Source organism: Mus musculus, chromosome 19, assembly GCF_000001635.26.
Source record: "Mus musculus strain C57BL/6J chromosome 19, GRCm38.p6 C57BL/6J".
Classification (NCBI taxonomy): domain Eukaryota; kingdom Metazoa; phylum Chordata; class Mammalia; order Rodentia; family Muridae; genus Mus; species Mus musculus.
Window position 1 is genome coordinate 7,289,209 of NC_000085.6, and position 16,699 is coordinate 7,305,907.

The 16,699-nt window shown below is 47.7% G+C and overlaps 1 protein-coding gene and 1 long non-coding RNA gene across 25 annotated transcripts in view; one reads left to right on the forward strand and one right to left on the reverse strand.

Annotated features, from left to right (window-relative positions):
• Mark2 (MAP/microtubule affinity regulating kinase 2) overlaps positions 1–16,699 on the reverse strand; it is a 66,465-nt gene that overhangs the window by 13,813 nt on the left and 35,953 nt on the right. For 10 of the 23 annotated variants that reach the window (NM_001080388.2, NM_001080389.2, NM_007928.3 and 7 more), the window contains exons 2-3: positions 1,395–1,574; positions 1,108–1,161 (exon numbers count right to left, since the gene is read on the reverse strand). In NM_001080388.2, coding sequence (NP_001073857.1) covers positions 1,108–1,161; positions 1,395–1,574 — 234 coding nt within the window. Of the gene's footprint in view, positions 1–1,107; positions 1,162–1,394; positions 1,575–2,745; positions 2,908–5,829; positions 6,820–6,857; positions 6,962–16,699 lie in introns of those variants that run through there. The other 13 variants (XM_006526641.3, XM_006526642.4, XM_006526656.3 and 10 more) reach the window with 8 other exon arrangements.
• Gm17227 (predicted gene 17227) lies at positions 8,477–15,155 on the forward strand. 2 transcript variants are annotated; one of them, NR_167747.2, is made up of 2 exons: positions 8,477–8,811; positions 14,667–15,155. It is a non-coding gene; the product is annotated as a predicted gene 17227 (long non-coding RNA). The 2 variants fall into 2 exon arrangements; NR_167892.1 differs by having other exon boundaries at positions 8,477–8,634.

Consider the following 16,699-nt stretch of genomic DNA (forward strand, 5'->3'; position numbering starts at 1 on the left):
TTGTAAACACCTTAAATCTAGCTGTTAGCATGCCAATGAAGCCACTTTATCAATTCTGATTCGGGGAACAGCGCCCTCTGTAACATTCTCTGGCTCCTCATCCTTTTTCCTATCACTGTGGCTATTTACCTGGTTATGCCCCTCTAATTCAGCCACTGTAATATGCTCATGAAAAAACTTGCTTGGCCCTAAGAACCAGGTCTTAGAAAAAGTGAGCAGGGGTTAGATACAGTAGAAAAACCAAAGGAAATCTGATTAACCTGGGTAGCACCCCATACCCCCAACCCCTTCCCCGTCTTCTAACCGCCTTCAACCCAGGAGGATGAGGGACAGTGCTTCCAGTACTGCAAGTTGCCCCTTCTTTTCTCATGCACACGTTTCTTTGGCACAGGGGTTATGTCTCTATTTGGGGGTTCTCCTACAACCCAAGGAAGACCTTAGTTAACAAGGGAAGAAAAGTTCAACTTTACCTAGCTAAAGCTGCTTACTCACAAAATGAGTATTCAACAAGAAAGCCTAGAAATTGGGGATAAAGCAGAGTGCCTTTAATCTGTGCACCCTGTCACACACAGGCTTAGAACTCAAGTCTTCCAAGCTCCTCTCTTAAATGGAGCCTGCAGAGATCCAGGGGTAGGCTCTGCTTCTTTAACCTGAACTTCTAGGGCCACTCCACTGGGTCACTCAGTGTCTGGGTCTGCATATACCTCTAGCAATGCTATAGACGTGTTTCTGCAGAGACCTGGACACAGGCCAGGAGATAACATGATCAGGAAGTAGGTCAGACCGGACCAAGTAGCTGGAAGACTTCAGAAGAGCCCTTGCTTGTGGCCAGGAGGCCTACTGGATAGAATTACCACAGGGAACCCAACCAGAACCATAGGTAAAGGGCATAAGTTTTTTTGGGTGTTTGTTTTTCAAGACAGGGTTTCTTTGTGTAGCACTGGCTGTCCTGGAACTTGCTCTGTAGACCAGGCTGGCCTCGAACTCTGAGATACTCCTGTCTCTTATACCACCACCACCTGGCTTGAAGGGACTGTTGAGTCTTAAGGAAGCGATTTTGTGGGCTTGTCCTTAGGAAGGGATGGGAGGCACAGGGTGGGGACTCACTTTCTGTAGGCTGGAGGAGTTCAGCTGGGTCTTGTCGATGATCTTCACAGCTACCTGAACAGGAAACAAAAAGCCCAAGATCACTTTCTTGAGCAGACTGAACCAGGACTTGGTGCTACTTTCTCCATCGAATTTTCTACTCCTTTACATGCTTGGCCCTAGCATAGCTATCAGATCTCACTTCTGCAGATAAACAAGAGGCTAACTGTAGGAACAGTCTCAGCACTGCCTGCTGGGAGTGTCAACAGGCTAGGAGCTGCTACCATGGCCCCAACCCCAGTGCTCACCTCTTTCCCCGTCAGGATGTGCCGGGCCAACTTCACCTTGGCAAAGTTACCCTTGCCAATGGTCTTAAGGAGCCGGTAGTTGCCAATATGGGGCTGCTCGTCAGCAGAGGTGGCTGAGTTGCGGCCCCGCAGCATGTTGGACTTACTGCTGGGCTTGGAATCAAGGTGTCCCAAGGTGGGCTGCAGGGTGGAAACAGACACGCCTTTACAGGCTGCCCCTCTAGTTCTGTCTACCACTACCCTCCACTCTGAAGAAACGGCAAGAGTCTGGGTGCAGGGGCAGACTCCAAAGCAGACTGGCAGGAAATACAAGGAATCATAAGGCAGGGGAAGAAGACAGAGAAGGGAAGGCATCACAGCCAGTTTTCACTGCAAAGGCACATAGCATAAGGTTCAGGGCTAAATCCTGTACACAGCAGCGCTCAGGACCAGAGCTATCTCTCATCAGCACCACCAACCACGATTAGCCCCCAGTAGTAACCTAGTGGAGTCTCTGCCCTCATCATAGCTGGGAGACCTTGTCTCTGACTGCCCTGCTCACACTCCAAGAATGCTGGTTCTCAGTTGCAGGAACACATGGTCTAAACACTACAAAGTTCTCATCACCCAGGTCTTAGCATCAACGTCTACTATTTATTCTTTACATTTGTTTATTGATGTGTCCAGTGAGATTGGAAACCCACGAAGACAGTCTATAATATTCTTTATTCACTGACACATCACATCGAACACCTGACAGTACTCAGAGAATCACTGTCCAACAAATAAATACAACAACTGCTCTGTGTAGTGCAGCAGCCTGCCCTGCCCTGCTCTCCTTTCTGTATTCAATGGTGCAAATGAGCCGAGAAGCCACAATAGTTACATACAAAGTGCATAGTTTCAATGAAAATAGGTATGAAGACGGTCCTGTGCACCAATGGTCACTGAGAATGGTCATACTTCTCAATGCTAGCGGGGAAACAAATCAACAATCAACTGATGAATGTGACACCACAGTAGAATAAGAACTCGTCATATGGAAGGAAGCACTGATACTGCTGCTCCAAAGAATCCCCAAGAGACAAAGAAGCTGGCCACAAAGGACCGTCTTCTTTGACTCTATCTTTGACTATATAGAATATACAAAGCTAGAGAGGCAGATGCAGAGTCATAGTTATCTAGAGGGACATTTGAGGTGACAGGTAAAGAGCATGGTGTTTCTTTGGGGATAACGAAAATGTTTTGAAAGCAAACAACACAAAATGTAATAAAAGCCACTCATCTGTACTTGGAATGGGTGAATTATACTCCAGTGTCAAGGGGAATTACCACCCCCCTACCCCTCACCCCGCTTTGAATCCTGATTCACCTCTCAGAACATCTGAGCACACTGCCAAGTTGGTTCCACAGCCTGAGCCACAACCAGGCAGAGCCACCTTGTCTTCAGGGAGACAGCGAGGAGGGCAGCAGGGTGACTGGAGATGACGGGCCCACTTTCTTCCCTCAGATCCCTTCAGACTCGAAGGGAAGCCTTCAGAAGCCACAGAGAAAAGGCGTGACTTCAACACAGGGAACTGCCTGAAGTTCCTTGGCAAGAAGTGTGTGGGCTTTACAAAATTCCCTTTTCTCTAATGTGTCAATCCAGGGCCTTTGTGCAGCAGCTGTGTGCTAGTTTTCCTGATTTGCTAACTCAGACCCCAGAAGCCCTTGCACATGGACAACCGTGAAGGTCCCCTTGACCACTATGTACAAACCTAGAGAGGCAGATGCAGATTCAAAGTTATCTAGAGGAAATGTCATCTCTGTGACAATTCCTTAAGTCCCACTGTTGTCAATCTGTAGCTATCCACAGCAGAGGATGGACAAATAGATTTTTTTTTCAAGAATCTGCTTCAGAAACCGTCTCCAAGGAACCCTGTGACTCATACTTGGGGGAAAAAAAAAGGCAGTTCTATCTGCAGCTACTTCTAAATGATACTTTGAGACCATCCACAGGTCTCAGAAGCCTAGCTTTAATGTCTAGCACTGCTATTCAGTGCTCCCCCTGCCCTCAGGGCACCAACAACTGGAAACCTCCCCTCTGCCTCAGCTGCTAAGTGGGCGCATTCCTTGGCAATTTTCTTTTTTGTGGTGCTGGAGATTAAACCTGAGATCTCTCATATACTAGGCAAGTGTTCTACCAATCTAACACCAGACCCTTTCCTTAACAACTTAAAAAAAATTCTGTGTGTGTGTGAGTGCTTCAGTTTATGCAGCACATGTGTGGATAAGCCCACTGAAGTCAGAAAGGGTAACTGGATCCTCTGGAGCTACAGTTGTAGGCAGTTATAAACCACTATTTCATCTGAGGTCCACTCCAATAGCAAGACACGCTCTTAGCCACTGAGCTGCTGCTCTACCCCTTGGTAACCTTTACTGTAAGTTCCTGTGACACCCCTTTCCCAAGGGCAGAAACCAAGGACAGCAGGAACTTTGTAGGGCTGAAGCCCAAGAACCTAAAATTCTCACACTAAATAAACATAAGAAGCTGGATCCTTTGCCTCTCTGAAGCACAAGCTAGAAAGCTCCAGCCAGGTTTCCCCTGGGCTCACTGTTACACCTCAGGCAGTAGCATATCAGCCTGCCGTGTGCTGGCTTCCTTATGGGTTAGGATGAGCAGTGTAGACACAAACTCCCAGAGTTCAGACCCTAACTGCTACTCAGCTCAGGTTAACTTTCTTGCTATCAACTTCTTCCTGAAAAAGGCGAGAGCGTTCCACCCCAAGATGACCTGTGCTGGCGTTCATGCGGGGGTGGGGGTGGGGGTGGGGGTGGGGGGTGGTGTTGTCCAGCATACAGAGGAAGGTTCCAGCCCTAGCTCCTCACGTTAGTTTCCTTATCTGTAAAGTGGCAATAAAACATTTCCTACCTTTCACTGGCAAATGAGAGAACATTTGTCAACTGTTTTATCCTATGTTAAATAAAGAGCAACCATCAGGCAGCCTAAGTTATAGAGAAAGGCTGGCCAAGGCTGTAAAATGGTTTTTGTTTTTAAGCAACTATTATGTCTCCAAATTATGTCTTAAGTCCTCAGTAACCTTTTGGACTCAAGCTGAGTCTGCTAAGCCAAATATAGTCTCACAGAAATGTTTAGGGGTGACAAGGGTTCAAACTAAGCCCCCTGCTAATCTCCAGGCCTGGTGAAATCCAATCAGAGCTGTTTGTTGACTATCACAGGCTTTCTTAAGAAGAAAGGAGAGGTGCCAGGCACTCAGGTAGGACACCTGTGAAAGGCTGGTCCCCAGCACAGAGGAGAAAGGGCTCTTCATTAGGACCCAAGGAAGTAAGCCAGCTCTGAAATCTGCTCCATGGTTCCCTGTTCCAGTCAACAAACCCCTCGTCAGATCTGAGCTCTCAGGACTTAATCCAGTATTTCTCTGACACCACTATTTCTTCATTACACAAGATACTTTCTAGCAGAGAAATGGGGACAGGGTGAGGACAACCCATTGGGAAGAGCATGGAAAGATGGTAGAAAGTAAAACTGCGCAGGCACTGCTTCTTGAGCCAAGGACCCATGTAAGGTAACTCCCACCCTCTCCTGCTGCTGCTCTGGGGTAAGAGTGGGGTGGCCATTATGGAGAGCCTAGCGTTCTTCTGGACCACAGAACAGGATCTGGCTAAGTGCTGCTCCCTCCCCATGCTCAGGCTCACTGTCTACAGCAGGATGTAGACCGTCAGAGCTATGACCCATGTATACCCTAGCCAGGCCCCTAGCTTCCTCAGTAAAAGAACCCCTGTGGCTCTCAAGTCGTCTTCATAGTTTCTAAGTAGCCCTAATCTAGAACAACAGCCAAAAGCTCTCTGGGGTTAGTGATGGACAGACGTCAGAATCTTCCACCTACTGAACCCACCCAGACTTTCAGACTGGGAGCTTATGGTGCCAGAAGATAGCCTCCACCCCAGAGGTCAGCATTGACTCGGTAAGGCAGGGTCCCCTGCCCTAATACTGGCAGCTGCCATCAACTGTTCTCCTCTTAAAAAGCCATGCTCTGGGGGCTCCCCCAGGGCCAGCCCTCCAGTGTACCATGGCTTCTGCAGACTGGGAAGGGCCAGACTAGTGCTGGGCATGGGGGTGGGGGAGCAGGCACTTCCTGGCCAAACAGAGTAAGTAAGCTTAAGGGAGGCGGAGGAGTAAAGAAAGGGCCCTTTGGGCTCTTGTCCTTGGTCCCAGGTGGACTCCCACTACGATACCCCTTTTTTATAGCCTGTTTCCTTTCCTCTGGCTGGTGAGGCCAAAGATCTTTTGGTATCTGCCTGTTTTCCTTTTCTCCTTCATAGCCAATGTCTCTTCGACATCCAGATGCCCTTCCAGAGAATCTGACTGCCTGGTGCCAGTACCCAACTCCACTTAGCAACTCTTCCAAGATTTTGTTCAAAGGATAGCCCCAGGGGCAAAATGGGGAAAACATACCCAGCCGGAGAAGGGGACAAGGACTACCAGCGACTTCCATTCAGCAGAACCTGTCAGGCAGCGAGGGCAAAGTACAGAGACCGGGATGAGCCAGGCCCAGGGCGGGGGCTGCCGGCTCAGCCAGCCACCCTTACTCAGCCGGCACAGGCCAGGCGACACCTTCCACCACCTCCTCAGTAAAAAGCGTAGCAGGCAGGCAGAGCAGTTCCCGCCTGAGAACCTAGACTGTGTCGCAACCGAAACCACCACTAACAGAAAGAGAGAGACTGGGTTTGGCAGAGAGAGCTACAGGGACAAAGCCTATGGCTTGGTAAGGCTGAGTGGTCAGAAAGAGTGCACAGTCCAGGATGGTACATCAGAAGTTAGTTGGGAGGAAAGGAGCAGGAAGAGATGGGCGAGCAGGAAGGGAGACCTAGGGCGGGTTTAAAACAACTTCCTTCTCCCTTCCCCCTCCCTCCGTCCCCGGAAGTGGGTTGCCCCACCCTCCCCAAGGTGCTCTGCCGGTAACAGCAGCTGGAGAGAGTGAAGAGCAGACTTCAGACTGGGCTGTCCTAAAAGCCCTTATCTCACCAACAAGTGAGAGAGACCTGGGTAGGGGCAGATCAACAAGGCCTCTAACAAGGTGCAGATCGTGTGACTCAGATGTGCTAACTCGGAAGGACAACCAACAAACCTTGCCCAGTACCAATGCAGGTTGGGTGCAAGCAGACCCCAGTAATCCCACAGTGGCCTCGAGAGAACGCATGCTGCACTAAGACAAACACTTCAGTGTAACTTCAGGAGGGCTGGGAACACGTGAAATCCCTTGAGGGTGGACAGGCTCAAAGAGAGCCTTACATATGGCAGAGAATGAAAGTCTTCTCCCTCACTTCTGCGCAAAGGCTGACACAATCTGAATGTCCCCCTTCTTTCTAGTCCTGCTTCTGCACATCTGTCCACCTTAAGCACGAAACAACAAAATTGCTATGATCTATCTGCACTTGGGTGACATTGGAGCGAATTTCTCATTCCTGCCATTGCCAGCTCACCCGTGTCACACCTGCAGCCTCTTTGCTGCTCTCTGCAGCACTCCAGGCTAGGGTCTTTCTTGTTAACAGTTCTGTAAACCTCATCTTGGTTATCCATTGACTCTTCTGGGAACATCCAAGGCTTCCTCTTTGTCCTCCTGGCACCTAAGCATACCTCTGAGAGACCGAGTAGAAATGTCTACCACACATCCAGTCTCTGTAGCCAGAGTTTGGCTACTTTGTAGGTTCTTCTTTCTTCCTCCCTTCTCCATGCCTTTTCTTCCACTCTTTCAATCCCCTAACACTAGATAGGAGAAAAAAGGACAGAGAAAGGAAAGAGATCCCTGAATAAAGTAAAGTCAAGGGGCAGAAGGTGGGCAATGTTACTTTTAGAGTACTTCCTGCTAGGGATGCCTTAGGGGCATCAGCTTGCCAGCAATCTAACTTCTTGTTTCTTCTTTGTACCCAACTACTTAACAAACTGCAAAAAACAGAACCACCAACAATAACTAACCAACCAACAACCCACTCACCCCATCCATGTCACCGACCTCTTGGATTTATATCTATATCTAGCATTTATATCCCTCTAAATAAAGTCCCAGAATTCCAAATATCACATAATCACAGAAACTATCTGCAGCTGGCAACATCACAGCCCTGCTAGAGCACGAGGCAAATCACACTCAGCTGCTGTGGACAATCTGAAGCAGGCCCATTACCTCCCTGCTAGAATTAAAACGAAAACATACACCCCCCCACCCCACCTCCCACATTATTTTATTTATTTTTCTTTTTTATTTTTTTGGTTTTTTTTTTTTTTTTGAGATAGGATTTCTCTGGGTAGCCCTGGCTGTCCTGGAACTCACTTTGTAGACCAGGCTGGCCTCGAACTCAGAAATCCGCCTGCCTCTGCCTCCCAAGTGCTGGATTAAAGATGTGTGCCACCACACTCGGCCATATTTCTGTGTTTTTAAAAAGAAATCAAAATTCTAAAGTTGTCTCTATAAGCCTCCTTTTCCATCAAGAAACTGCTACAGATTACAAAACATGCCCAGGGTCCCCCAACCTCGCAGTGCAGAGTTGGGGTAGAGTCCAAGGGCATTTGCCTCTCTTACTACAGCAGTACCCACTGTTCAAGTCAGGCCCCTTTCCCAGTCTTGCCCCAACCTTTCTTGATGGAGATTTTGTCTCACCCCCCCCCCCACACACACACACACAGGCGAAACCAACCCCATCTGGGAGGCTCAGCGACTGACCAGAGGTAAGGACTGCTGGAGGGTGCTGTCCTGGAGCACCCCTTCTCTCACCCTCCCCAGTAGGTCCTGGTCTCAGGAAAGAGAGTAGGATAGATCCTGGACTCAAGCTTGCCCTATCCTTTCCAGCCACTGGCAGACTGCTAAGTCAGGGCAATAGCAAACAGCTTCATTTTCCCAATTGGCTTTGCAATGTGGCAGAATTGGTGTGGGAAACTGGAGTTTTGTCAACTGAAGTACCAAGCACTGACCTTCTAAGAGAGAAGCTCGGAAGAAATGGGATAGGACTCAGATGAAGTTATGGGGCTAGAACAAGTTCACAGGCTTAACTGTCATTCTCAACTGCCAATAGTCCATATACCAAGAGCATTCTGGGTAGTAGAGAACAGAAAAACTGCTCTGTAGTTCCTTGTAGGAAGCTCCCCCTCAGACTCCTTGAGATATGTTAACTTGGAGAACACCTCCATTCCCTATCATTCTGTTGTAACAAGTCTTCAAAGAGCTGCTTGCTTTCTTCAGCCACAGTAGATGCCTCCTTGACTGTGAGTACCAGCAGACCACGCAACTGAAGCTATCAGTGTGGTTTACTCATCCAGTTTCTGTGCTACATCCCATAGCAGAGACGAGCAGGAGATCTAGCAGTGAGAGGTGCCTGCAGGCCACAAAGCCTCACAGCAGCGGTCAGAGCCTGCCTGCCTGGGAAGAGTAGGCAGCATGAAGTGAGTCAGAGCCTCTTCATCCCTTTCATGCCTGATAGCTATAACGACCAATAATCCTCAGCCTCTAGTCTTCAGGGTCACTAGAGATAATAGATTCCTCTCAGTGCACTAGGAATTCTACTGTGTACCCAGAGCACACACAAGTTTCTAGTCCCATCTCATCTCTGAATCTGTTCATTTGTCTCGTGGGCTACTGGTACTCAGAAAGCCATTATAAAACGTCAACCCATCTGCATAAGTCCACTGAGCTTGGGCACCTGTCTTCTTGAATCAAAGTGAGAAGGTACCTAGACTCTGCCTAACTGTATATAAGAAGTGGCACGAGAACAGGCAGGTCTCAGGAGCAAGCCAAATCTCTGCTACTGACTAGGCTGACCATGCCAAAGCAGGGTTATGGTGAGTCTTCTAAATTGGAACCTAAAGAAGGATGCCCTTTTCACAGGCTCAAGAGAATATCCACACTTATCACAGTACTGGGTTTTCAGTAATGCCTTGGTAATGTTTTCTTTTCTTTCTTTTTTTTTCAAGACAGGGTTTCTCTGTGTAGCCCTGGCTGTCCTGGAACTCACTCTGTAGACCAGGCTGGCCTCGAACTCAGAAATCCGCCTGCCTCTGCCACCCGAGTGCTGGGATTAAAGGCGTGCGCCACCACTGCTCAGCTCTTGGCAATGTTTTTGGTTATCTCTTTTTACTTGTTTCCCACTCATAGGAAGTAGATGGGTATTACCAGTGCAGCTGGACTGCAGGGGCTTCCTCTCACGCTCACCCCCTTTTCTTTGTTTCTGATATATTCTCTGGACTCTGGGCTTCCATGACTAGTTCTACTGCTGTGTAGAGACCTATCATCTTCAAGAACTTGACTGCAAATATCACTGTAGCTGAGCTGATTCACACTACCCTTGAATTCCTTCTAGAACAAGGAAAAGTCAAATCCCTGCTATAGCAACACTATTAGGCAGAAGACTCTTTCAAGAAGCCACTTTCCAACAGGCATTTAAGAGAGAGGGCAGCCACACTGCTGCCCACTGTATAGTGCAAAGGAAAATTAAGGTGGTCTCTCCAGGGTACTTCCCTTCCTGTTAGTGACTTAACTCCTTCCTTCCAGAAACAGTCAAGCAGCCAACATACCAGTACCACATGGTGCCAAGGGCTGGGGAAAGCTCACATTGCCAGCCTTGCACTTCATTTGGCTCCTCCTATACCAGTGGGTTACTGTAACCATGGAGACCAGTGAGTTCTTCCATATCACAGGAGAGCCAGGCTGCCAGCAGCCTAGGCTTTGGAGGATAGGGGTGGGAGTGAAGCAGGAGGCAGCCAGCTACAGAAAGGCTTGACTCACTTGACAGGGAACCCTGGAAGTAGATGGGTATTACCAGTGCAGCTGGAGTGCAGGGGCTTCCTCTTAGGCTCACCCCCTTTTCTTTGAATAGAGGTTTGTTTCTGATATATTGTCTGGACACTAGGCTTCCATGACCAGTTCTACTGCTGGGTAGTGGGAGACTGCCACTGAAGTTTGACTTGCAGTGGGACTACTTTGGCTGTCTCATAGGTAACACAGATGTACACATACTACATGGAAGGAAGGGCTCCATCTAGTATCCCGTACTCTCCTTTAGGCAATCCAGGAAGGAGGTTCTGCTCCCCTGTTAGTCTCAAAGTTTGATACCTTTATAGCTAGGAGCTATTCCCTTCTCTGGACTTCAACAGCACATGACTTATATCATCTCTTTTTGTGTCCCCAATATCTTAATTCCCTTCAAACTCTGATGGTGTCTTGCTCACCTTCATGTGAGCAATAGAGCCCACACCTAACTAGTTCATGTACTTGTGAAAAGAAGATGCAATTTCACTGGGCGTTGTGTCGAATGTCTTTAATCCCAGCACTCAGGAGGCAGAGGCAGGCAGATTTCTGAGTTCCAGGACAGCCAGGGCTATACAGAGAAACCCCGTCTCGAAAAACAAAAACAAAAACAAAAAAAAAAAAAAAAACGCCATTTCCTCCTTTTCAAAACATTTGGTTAATTTAGTGTCTATCAAAAGGAGGGATTTTGGTTTGTCTTATTTGTAGCCCAGAATGCTTAGCACAGTTTTCAGTAAAATACTAAATAAATGTGCAGGGTGAAGAAGAAAATGTGAATGTGTTGGGGGCTGGAGAAATGGCCTGGCAGTTAAGAGTACTAGTCCGGTGGTGATGGCTAACACCTTTAATCACTCAGGAAGCAAGGCAGGCAGATCTCTGGTCTGAATTCCAAGACAGCCAGAACTACATGGAGAAACCTTGTTTCAGTGGCTGGTGGAAAGAGAAACACTTGCTGCTCTTGCAGAGGACACAGGTTTGGTTCTCAGCACCCACATCAGGTTGCCCACAACTGCCTGCCACTCCAGTTTGGGGGAATCTCATGTCCTCTTCTGACCTTTTTGGGCACCTGCATACATATGGTGCACATATAGATATGTAGAGACACACAGCTATAACTAAATAATATAAAAAAAAAATTTAAGATGGGCGTGGTGGCGCACGCCTTTAATCCCAGCACTCAGGAGGCAGAGGCAGGTGGATTTCTGAGTTCAAGGCCAGCCTGGTCTACAAAGTGAGCTCCAGGACAGCCAGGGCTACACAGAGAAACCCTGTCTCGAAAAACCAAAAAAAGAAAAAAAAATTTTTTTTAAAGGCAGACAAGTGTGGTGGCATATGTCTTTAATACCCTAAGCTACATTTGGCATTCAGGTTCACCAAGCAGGGCTACCTGTCTCAAAAAGGAGGAGGAAGAGAGGAAGGGGGTTGGGGGGCAAAGAAAGAAAGGAGACATGTTGGGAGTGAACAGGAACGTAACTCTTGTTAGAAAGCTTGCTCAGCTATTCAAAGCCCTGGATGACACTCAAAGCACAGTATAAAACTGGACACAGTGTCATATTCCTTAGCACTAGGGTGGAAGCATCAGAATTTCAAGGTTTTCCTCCACTACATAGAAAGTTCAAGACCAGCCTGGACTAGATGAGATCTTATCTCAGAGACAAAGAAAGAAAAGATGTTGGGGAGTTGTGTGTAGTAATATTCACTTGTAATCACATCATCCAGAGGCAGGAGAACTGCCATGAGTTCCAGGCTACCTTGATTACTGTGAATTCTAGGTAGCCAAGTTTTACCTATCAAGAGCTTGTCCTAAGAACAACAAAACAGCAAAAACCAAGTGAGGTGGTGTAGTGGCTCAGAGGGTCAAAGTGTTTGCTATCCCAGCCCTGCCTATCTAAACACCATCTTCCAGAACCCATGTGGAAGCCAGGCATGATGGTGTGCATCTATATTCCCAATATCCCTATAGAGAGATGTGAGACAGAGACAGGAAAACGGCCAGGGAGGCTTATGGGCTAGCTAGCCTGCTGTCTGCCATAGGAGAAACAATAAAGTGCTTGTCTAGCATACAAAAAGGCCATGGGTTCAATACCAGCACTGTAAAAACGAGATTGTAGACAACTATAAAACTTTCCTCAGAAAGTGGAAGTAGGACTCTGAGTTCAAGGTAATTTCCTGTAGACAGGGCAAGTTCATGGTCAACCTACAATACTTGACTCAAAAAAAGGGAAGAGTTGAAATGTCTTCAGATCATGTTCCCAGCTTACAACCAAGTGGGCTCTTGCCCATCAGTCACTAATAGAAACTGGAGATCATAGACAGCTAGGGATCAGCAAGGTGGCATATCTCATCTGCTTACTTCTTGGCTCCCTGTTTCCTCAAAGGGGGAATCTCCTGCCTCTCGTGGCAATCAGGCCTCCCACTTTAGACAGCTCTTCTCTCTGCCTTCCTACATTCAGTCCCTCCTGGTTTGCTAGGAAAACAGCATGTGTTGCAGAGAATGAAATTCAATGTGAACTATTTCAAAAAGCTCCTGATCAGAGAAGTGACAATTACTGCATAAAGACTGCAGGAGACATTCGTATCTGCTACATTTACTGCTTGAACTGGGGCTCTGGTTGGTTACAGGCCCTGTCAACCTTAGGATACTCCCAAATTGCTCTGTCCCACTACACAGAGCTGCGTTCCCACCCTGCCCCTCCCAGAATGCCTCCTGCTACAGTGAGGCAGCATGAACTAAACACAGCAGCGATGGCGGCGGGGAGCTCAGTGACTCACCCAGCACACCATCTCCTCCCAGGATCTCCCGGCTCCTCCTGGGGCTTTGCCAAAGCAAAGCAACAAAGAAGCATGAGATTTTTAAGAAATAAAAATAAAAAATAAAAACCAAAAAACTACCTCAGCATTTATGCAACTGATATGGACTTAACCCTTTGCTCTGACTTGCCTAATGTGGCATCCTTATGGAGGTTGCCTAGGAGTTCAGCCAGCCCCAGGCCAGGAAGCAGGCTTCCAGGTCTTACCCAATTCCAGAAGCTGCTGGAAAGTGCTGAACAAAAGTCATGTCTCTTTTCCACTTCACCTTTTCCTACAAGAATAAAAACTACTGCCTCCTATCCTTCAAGTTCACAGAGGGAGCTGAAGAAGCAAGACAGAGGAAAACCACCAGGCCCGTTCACTGCCCTACAAGTTACTGTGGCCAGAGGTCAGCCAGAGGAGGAGGTTTCAGAAACCACCCAGGGCTGTTACTAATCTGGCCTCACAACTGCCTCCATCAGACCAGACTTTCCACAGTGTGACTACTCCCTTGAAGTGACTGTTAAACATTTAACCAGTTGCTCTGTCCAGAAACCAGGCTCACTTGCCCTAATAGGCAGAGGTGCTACATGCCCATCTTCTGTAGACAGCCAACTAGAATGGGAGAAAACCTGAGCCATGGAAGGGGGGGGGGGTCTGTCAGACCACAGAGTAAATCCACTGCATTGGCTATCCTGGGCACACCTGCTACTCAGGACCATCACAGTCCAGTACAGCTTTCAGCAAGCACCCTGTGAAAAAGAGGGGGTGTCCTTTCATTTTTATTGTTTGGCATCTGGGACTTTATATGTATGCTAGCTTCTGGGACTAACTAAAGAAAACACTCAGGCAGGCATAATGGGCTACAGTGCGTTCCTCCAAAAATTCCCCACTCATCCTAAGTTCCCTTCTAGGAGCTGGGGTGGGGTTTGGGATGAGCTCAGTGGTGTACTGGTTCTACCATGAGCCTAATGATGGGCCCCTGTCCAGCAGTGCTAAAGTTCCCTCTGAGAAACCCTTACCAACAGTAGCTATTCTCTTAGGACCCCACTGATGGGCCACTGCTCTCTGGGTACCATACACACAGTACCTTAATCTTCTAAATCTTGGTGACAGTGTGACACAGAGGACTTGAATAAGGATCCTTCAAAACCTCCTGGCATGGCTGGGGCTTGCAGTGAAATAGGAGAGACTGACTGAAGAGACAGGAACCCAAATAGAAACCAGCATTTTTAATGTCTGCTGCCTCACAGAAGAGAAGAGCTATTGCAAGAGGAACAGGGAAGAAAATGTCCAACTAGAGGGAGGGAAGTGAGCCTCTGACAGTGTCTTGATACATTTGGGGCCAATATAAGAATAGCTGGCTTCCCTATAGCATAATCAAAGCAAGGGGGATGTGTCTATCTGCCATCCTGGACTGAAGGTAAACATTGCTGTACCCTAAGTAGCCACAGTTAAAACAGGTATCTTAGGCAGGCTGGTTGTCAGCAGTTAGGTGAAGACTGGAAAGTTGAAGCCTCCCAGTAAGACTCAGGCCCTCAGCTTCTCACTCTAGACCTAGAGTCAGAGGGGTGGGCAACTATTCAATTACTGACAGTAATGGCCATTTTGTTTCTAGAGAGGCCCTAGCTGCAAGTACTTTCAGCCAGGGGTTACAGTGTACAATACAGATCACAGTCATCTTTTACTACGTGTGTCTTTTCAGAGTCCCAGGAAGACAATATGACTATTTCAGCTTCCAAGAGAAGTGAATGATGCAGGGAAGAGCCAATTCAGCCAGGTGGCAGCAATCTGGCTCTGGGCTTCCTGGCCTCTGACAGGGACGTGCAGGACGACCCTTGGAGAGAAATGGGTCACTTCTGCGTCTTGTTAGATGGACCGTTACACAGACTGAGAGGACGCTGATTGCTGAAGGAGGCAGCCAGCCAAGTCTGTAGCTACCCACCTCTGAATTTATTGAAGACAGGGAAGAAAAGAACCCCAAGAGAGGAATGTGAATGCCATATTCTAAAAGGAAGTTCTAATTGGCAATGAGCATGGAAAACTTACCTGGAATTACAATCAAGCTGGGCACAAGAGTACTACTGTCCCGTCCTATTCCTCTACCTAGTCCATGCTACTCATCAAAGACAAAGAGTCTGGCAGGAATAAAGAAGCTGCTAAACACAAGTCTTAATAAACGGTAAAATCAGCAGTGGTGGCGCACACCTTTAATCCTAGTACTTGGGAGGCAGAGGCAGGCGGATTTCTGAGTTTGAGGCAAGCCTGGTCTACACAGTGAGCTCCAGGACAGCCAGGGCTACACAGAGACCCTTATCTCAAAAAACCAAAGAAGAAAAGAAGAAGAAAAGAAAGAAAGAAGAAAGAAAGAAAGAAAGAGAGAGAGAGAGAGAGAGAGAGAGAGAGAGAGAGAGCGCGAGCGAGCGCAGCCGGGCATGGTGGTGCATGCCTTTAATCCCAGCACTTAGGAGGCAGAGGCAGGCGGATTTCTGAGTTCGAGGCCAGCCTGGTCTACAAAGTGAGTTCTAGGACAGCCAGGGCTACACAGAGAAACCCTGTCTCGAAAAAATAAAAAAAGAAAGAAAGAAAGAAAGAAAGAAAGAAAGAAAGAGAGAGAGAGAGAGGGAGAGAAGGGAGGGAGAGGGAGAGAGAGAGAGAGAGAGAGAGAGAGAGAGAAATAAATCAGAAGTTACCAAATATCCAACTCCACTCCAAGCTCTCTGACTAATCCTGGCCTGTGCTAAATGCTCAAGTACACTAGCTGACACTACCATAATTCCACGCTTCCTAACATCCTCTGTGTTGCCAGAAGTCACAGCCTGAACTTCTTTACCCAATAACTACCACAGATAAAGAAAGCTCTGTAGTCAGAGGCCAAGTTCTGGTCATCTCATACAACTCAGACAGGGATTTGGGTTTCTTAAAGAGCCAGAGACGGCTCCCAGTAGCTCAACTGTTTTCTCCTTTCCATAAAAGGCCATTCCATGCTCCCCTGACAAAAAGCACTTTAAACAAAAACATCCCACCCTACAAAAACCCAGACTGCACCACAGCTCCTCAGGCACAGTGCTGCCAGCCTGCCAGCCCTTTATAGATATATGGGTCTGGAAGCTCTGCACATGAATAGTCCTAGCAGAAAACAGGACTAAGGCCAGGCGTGGTGGTGCACGCCTGTAATCCCAGCACTCGGGAGGCAGAGGCAGGCGGATTTCTGAGTTCGAGGCCAGCCTGGTCTATAGAGTGAGTTCCAGGACAGCCAGGACTACACAGAGAAACCCTGTCTCGAAAAACCAAAAAAAAAAAAAAAAAAAAAAAAAAGAAAGAAAAAGAAAACAGGACTAGTGTTTCAGACACAAGTGCACACACACACTGCTGCATGGGTATACTCCAATACTTACCAAAAGCTCAGGCTGCCCTTCAGCCTTGAAGAGGAGAACTTGTGTGTATGTGCATGTGTGATAGTGAATGCTCAGCTCAGCTACACTTTCAGTTCCTGACTGCCCCTTCCAAAGGGACAGGCTCCTATCACCGCCTGCCCACCACTAACAGGATATCTATTTAGGAAGATAAGATTCAGAGGTATTAGTATTGCTCTCCTGTGAGCTACCAACATCTGTCGCAGACAGTTCCCTAAAACAGCTGCATGTCATGCCTGGATCCCTATAGACAAGATGTGAGAACAGAATATAAGAAATGCTAAAAGAAGGAATGCTGAGGTAAGAAGAGCAGAGCAGAAGG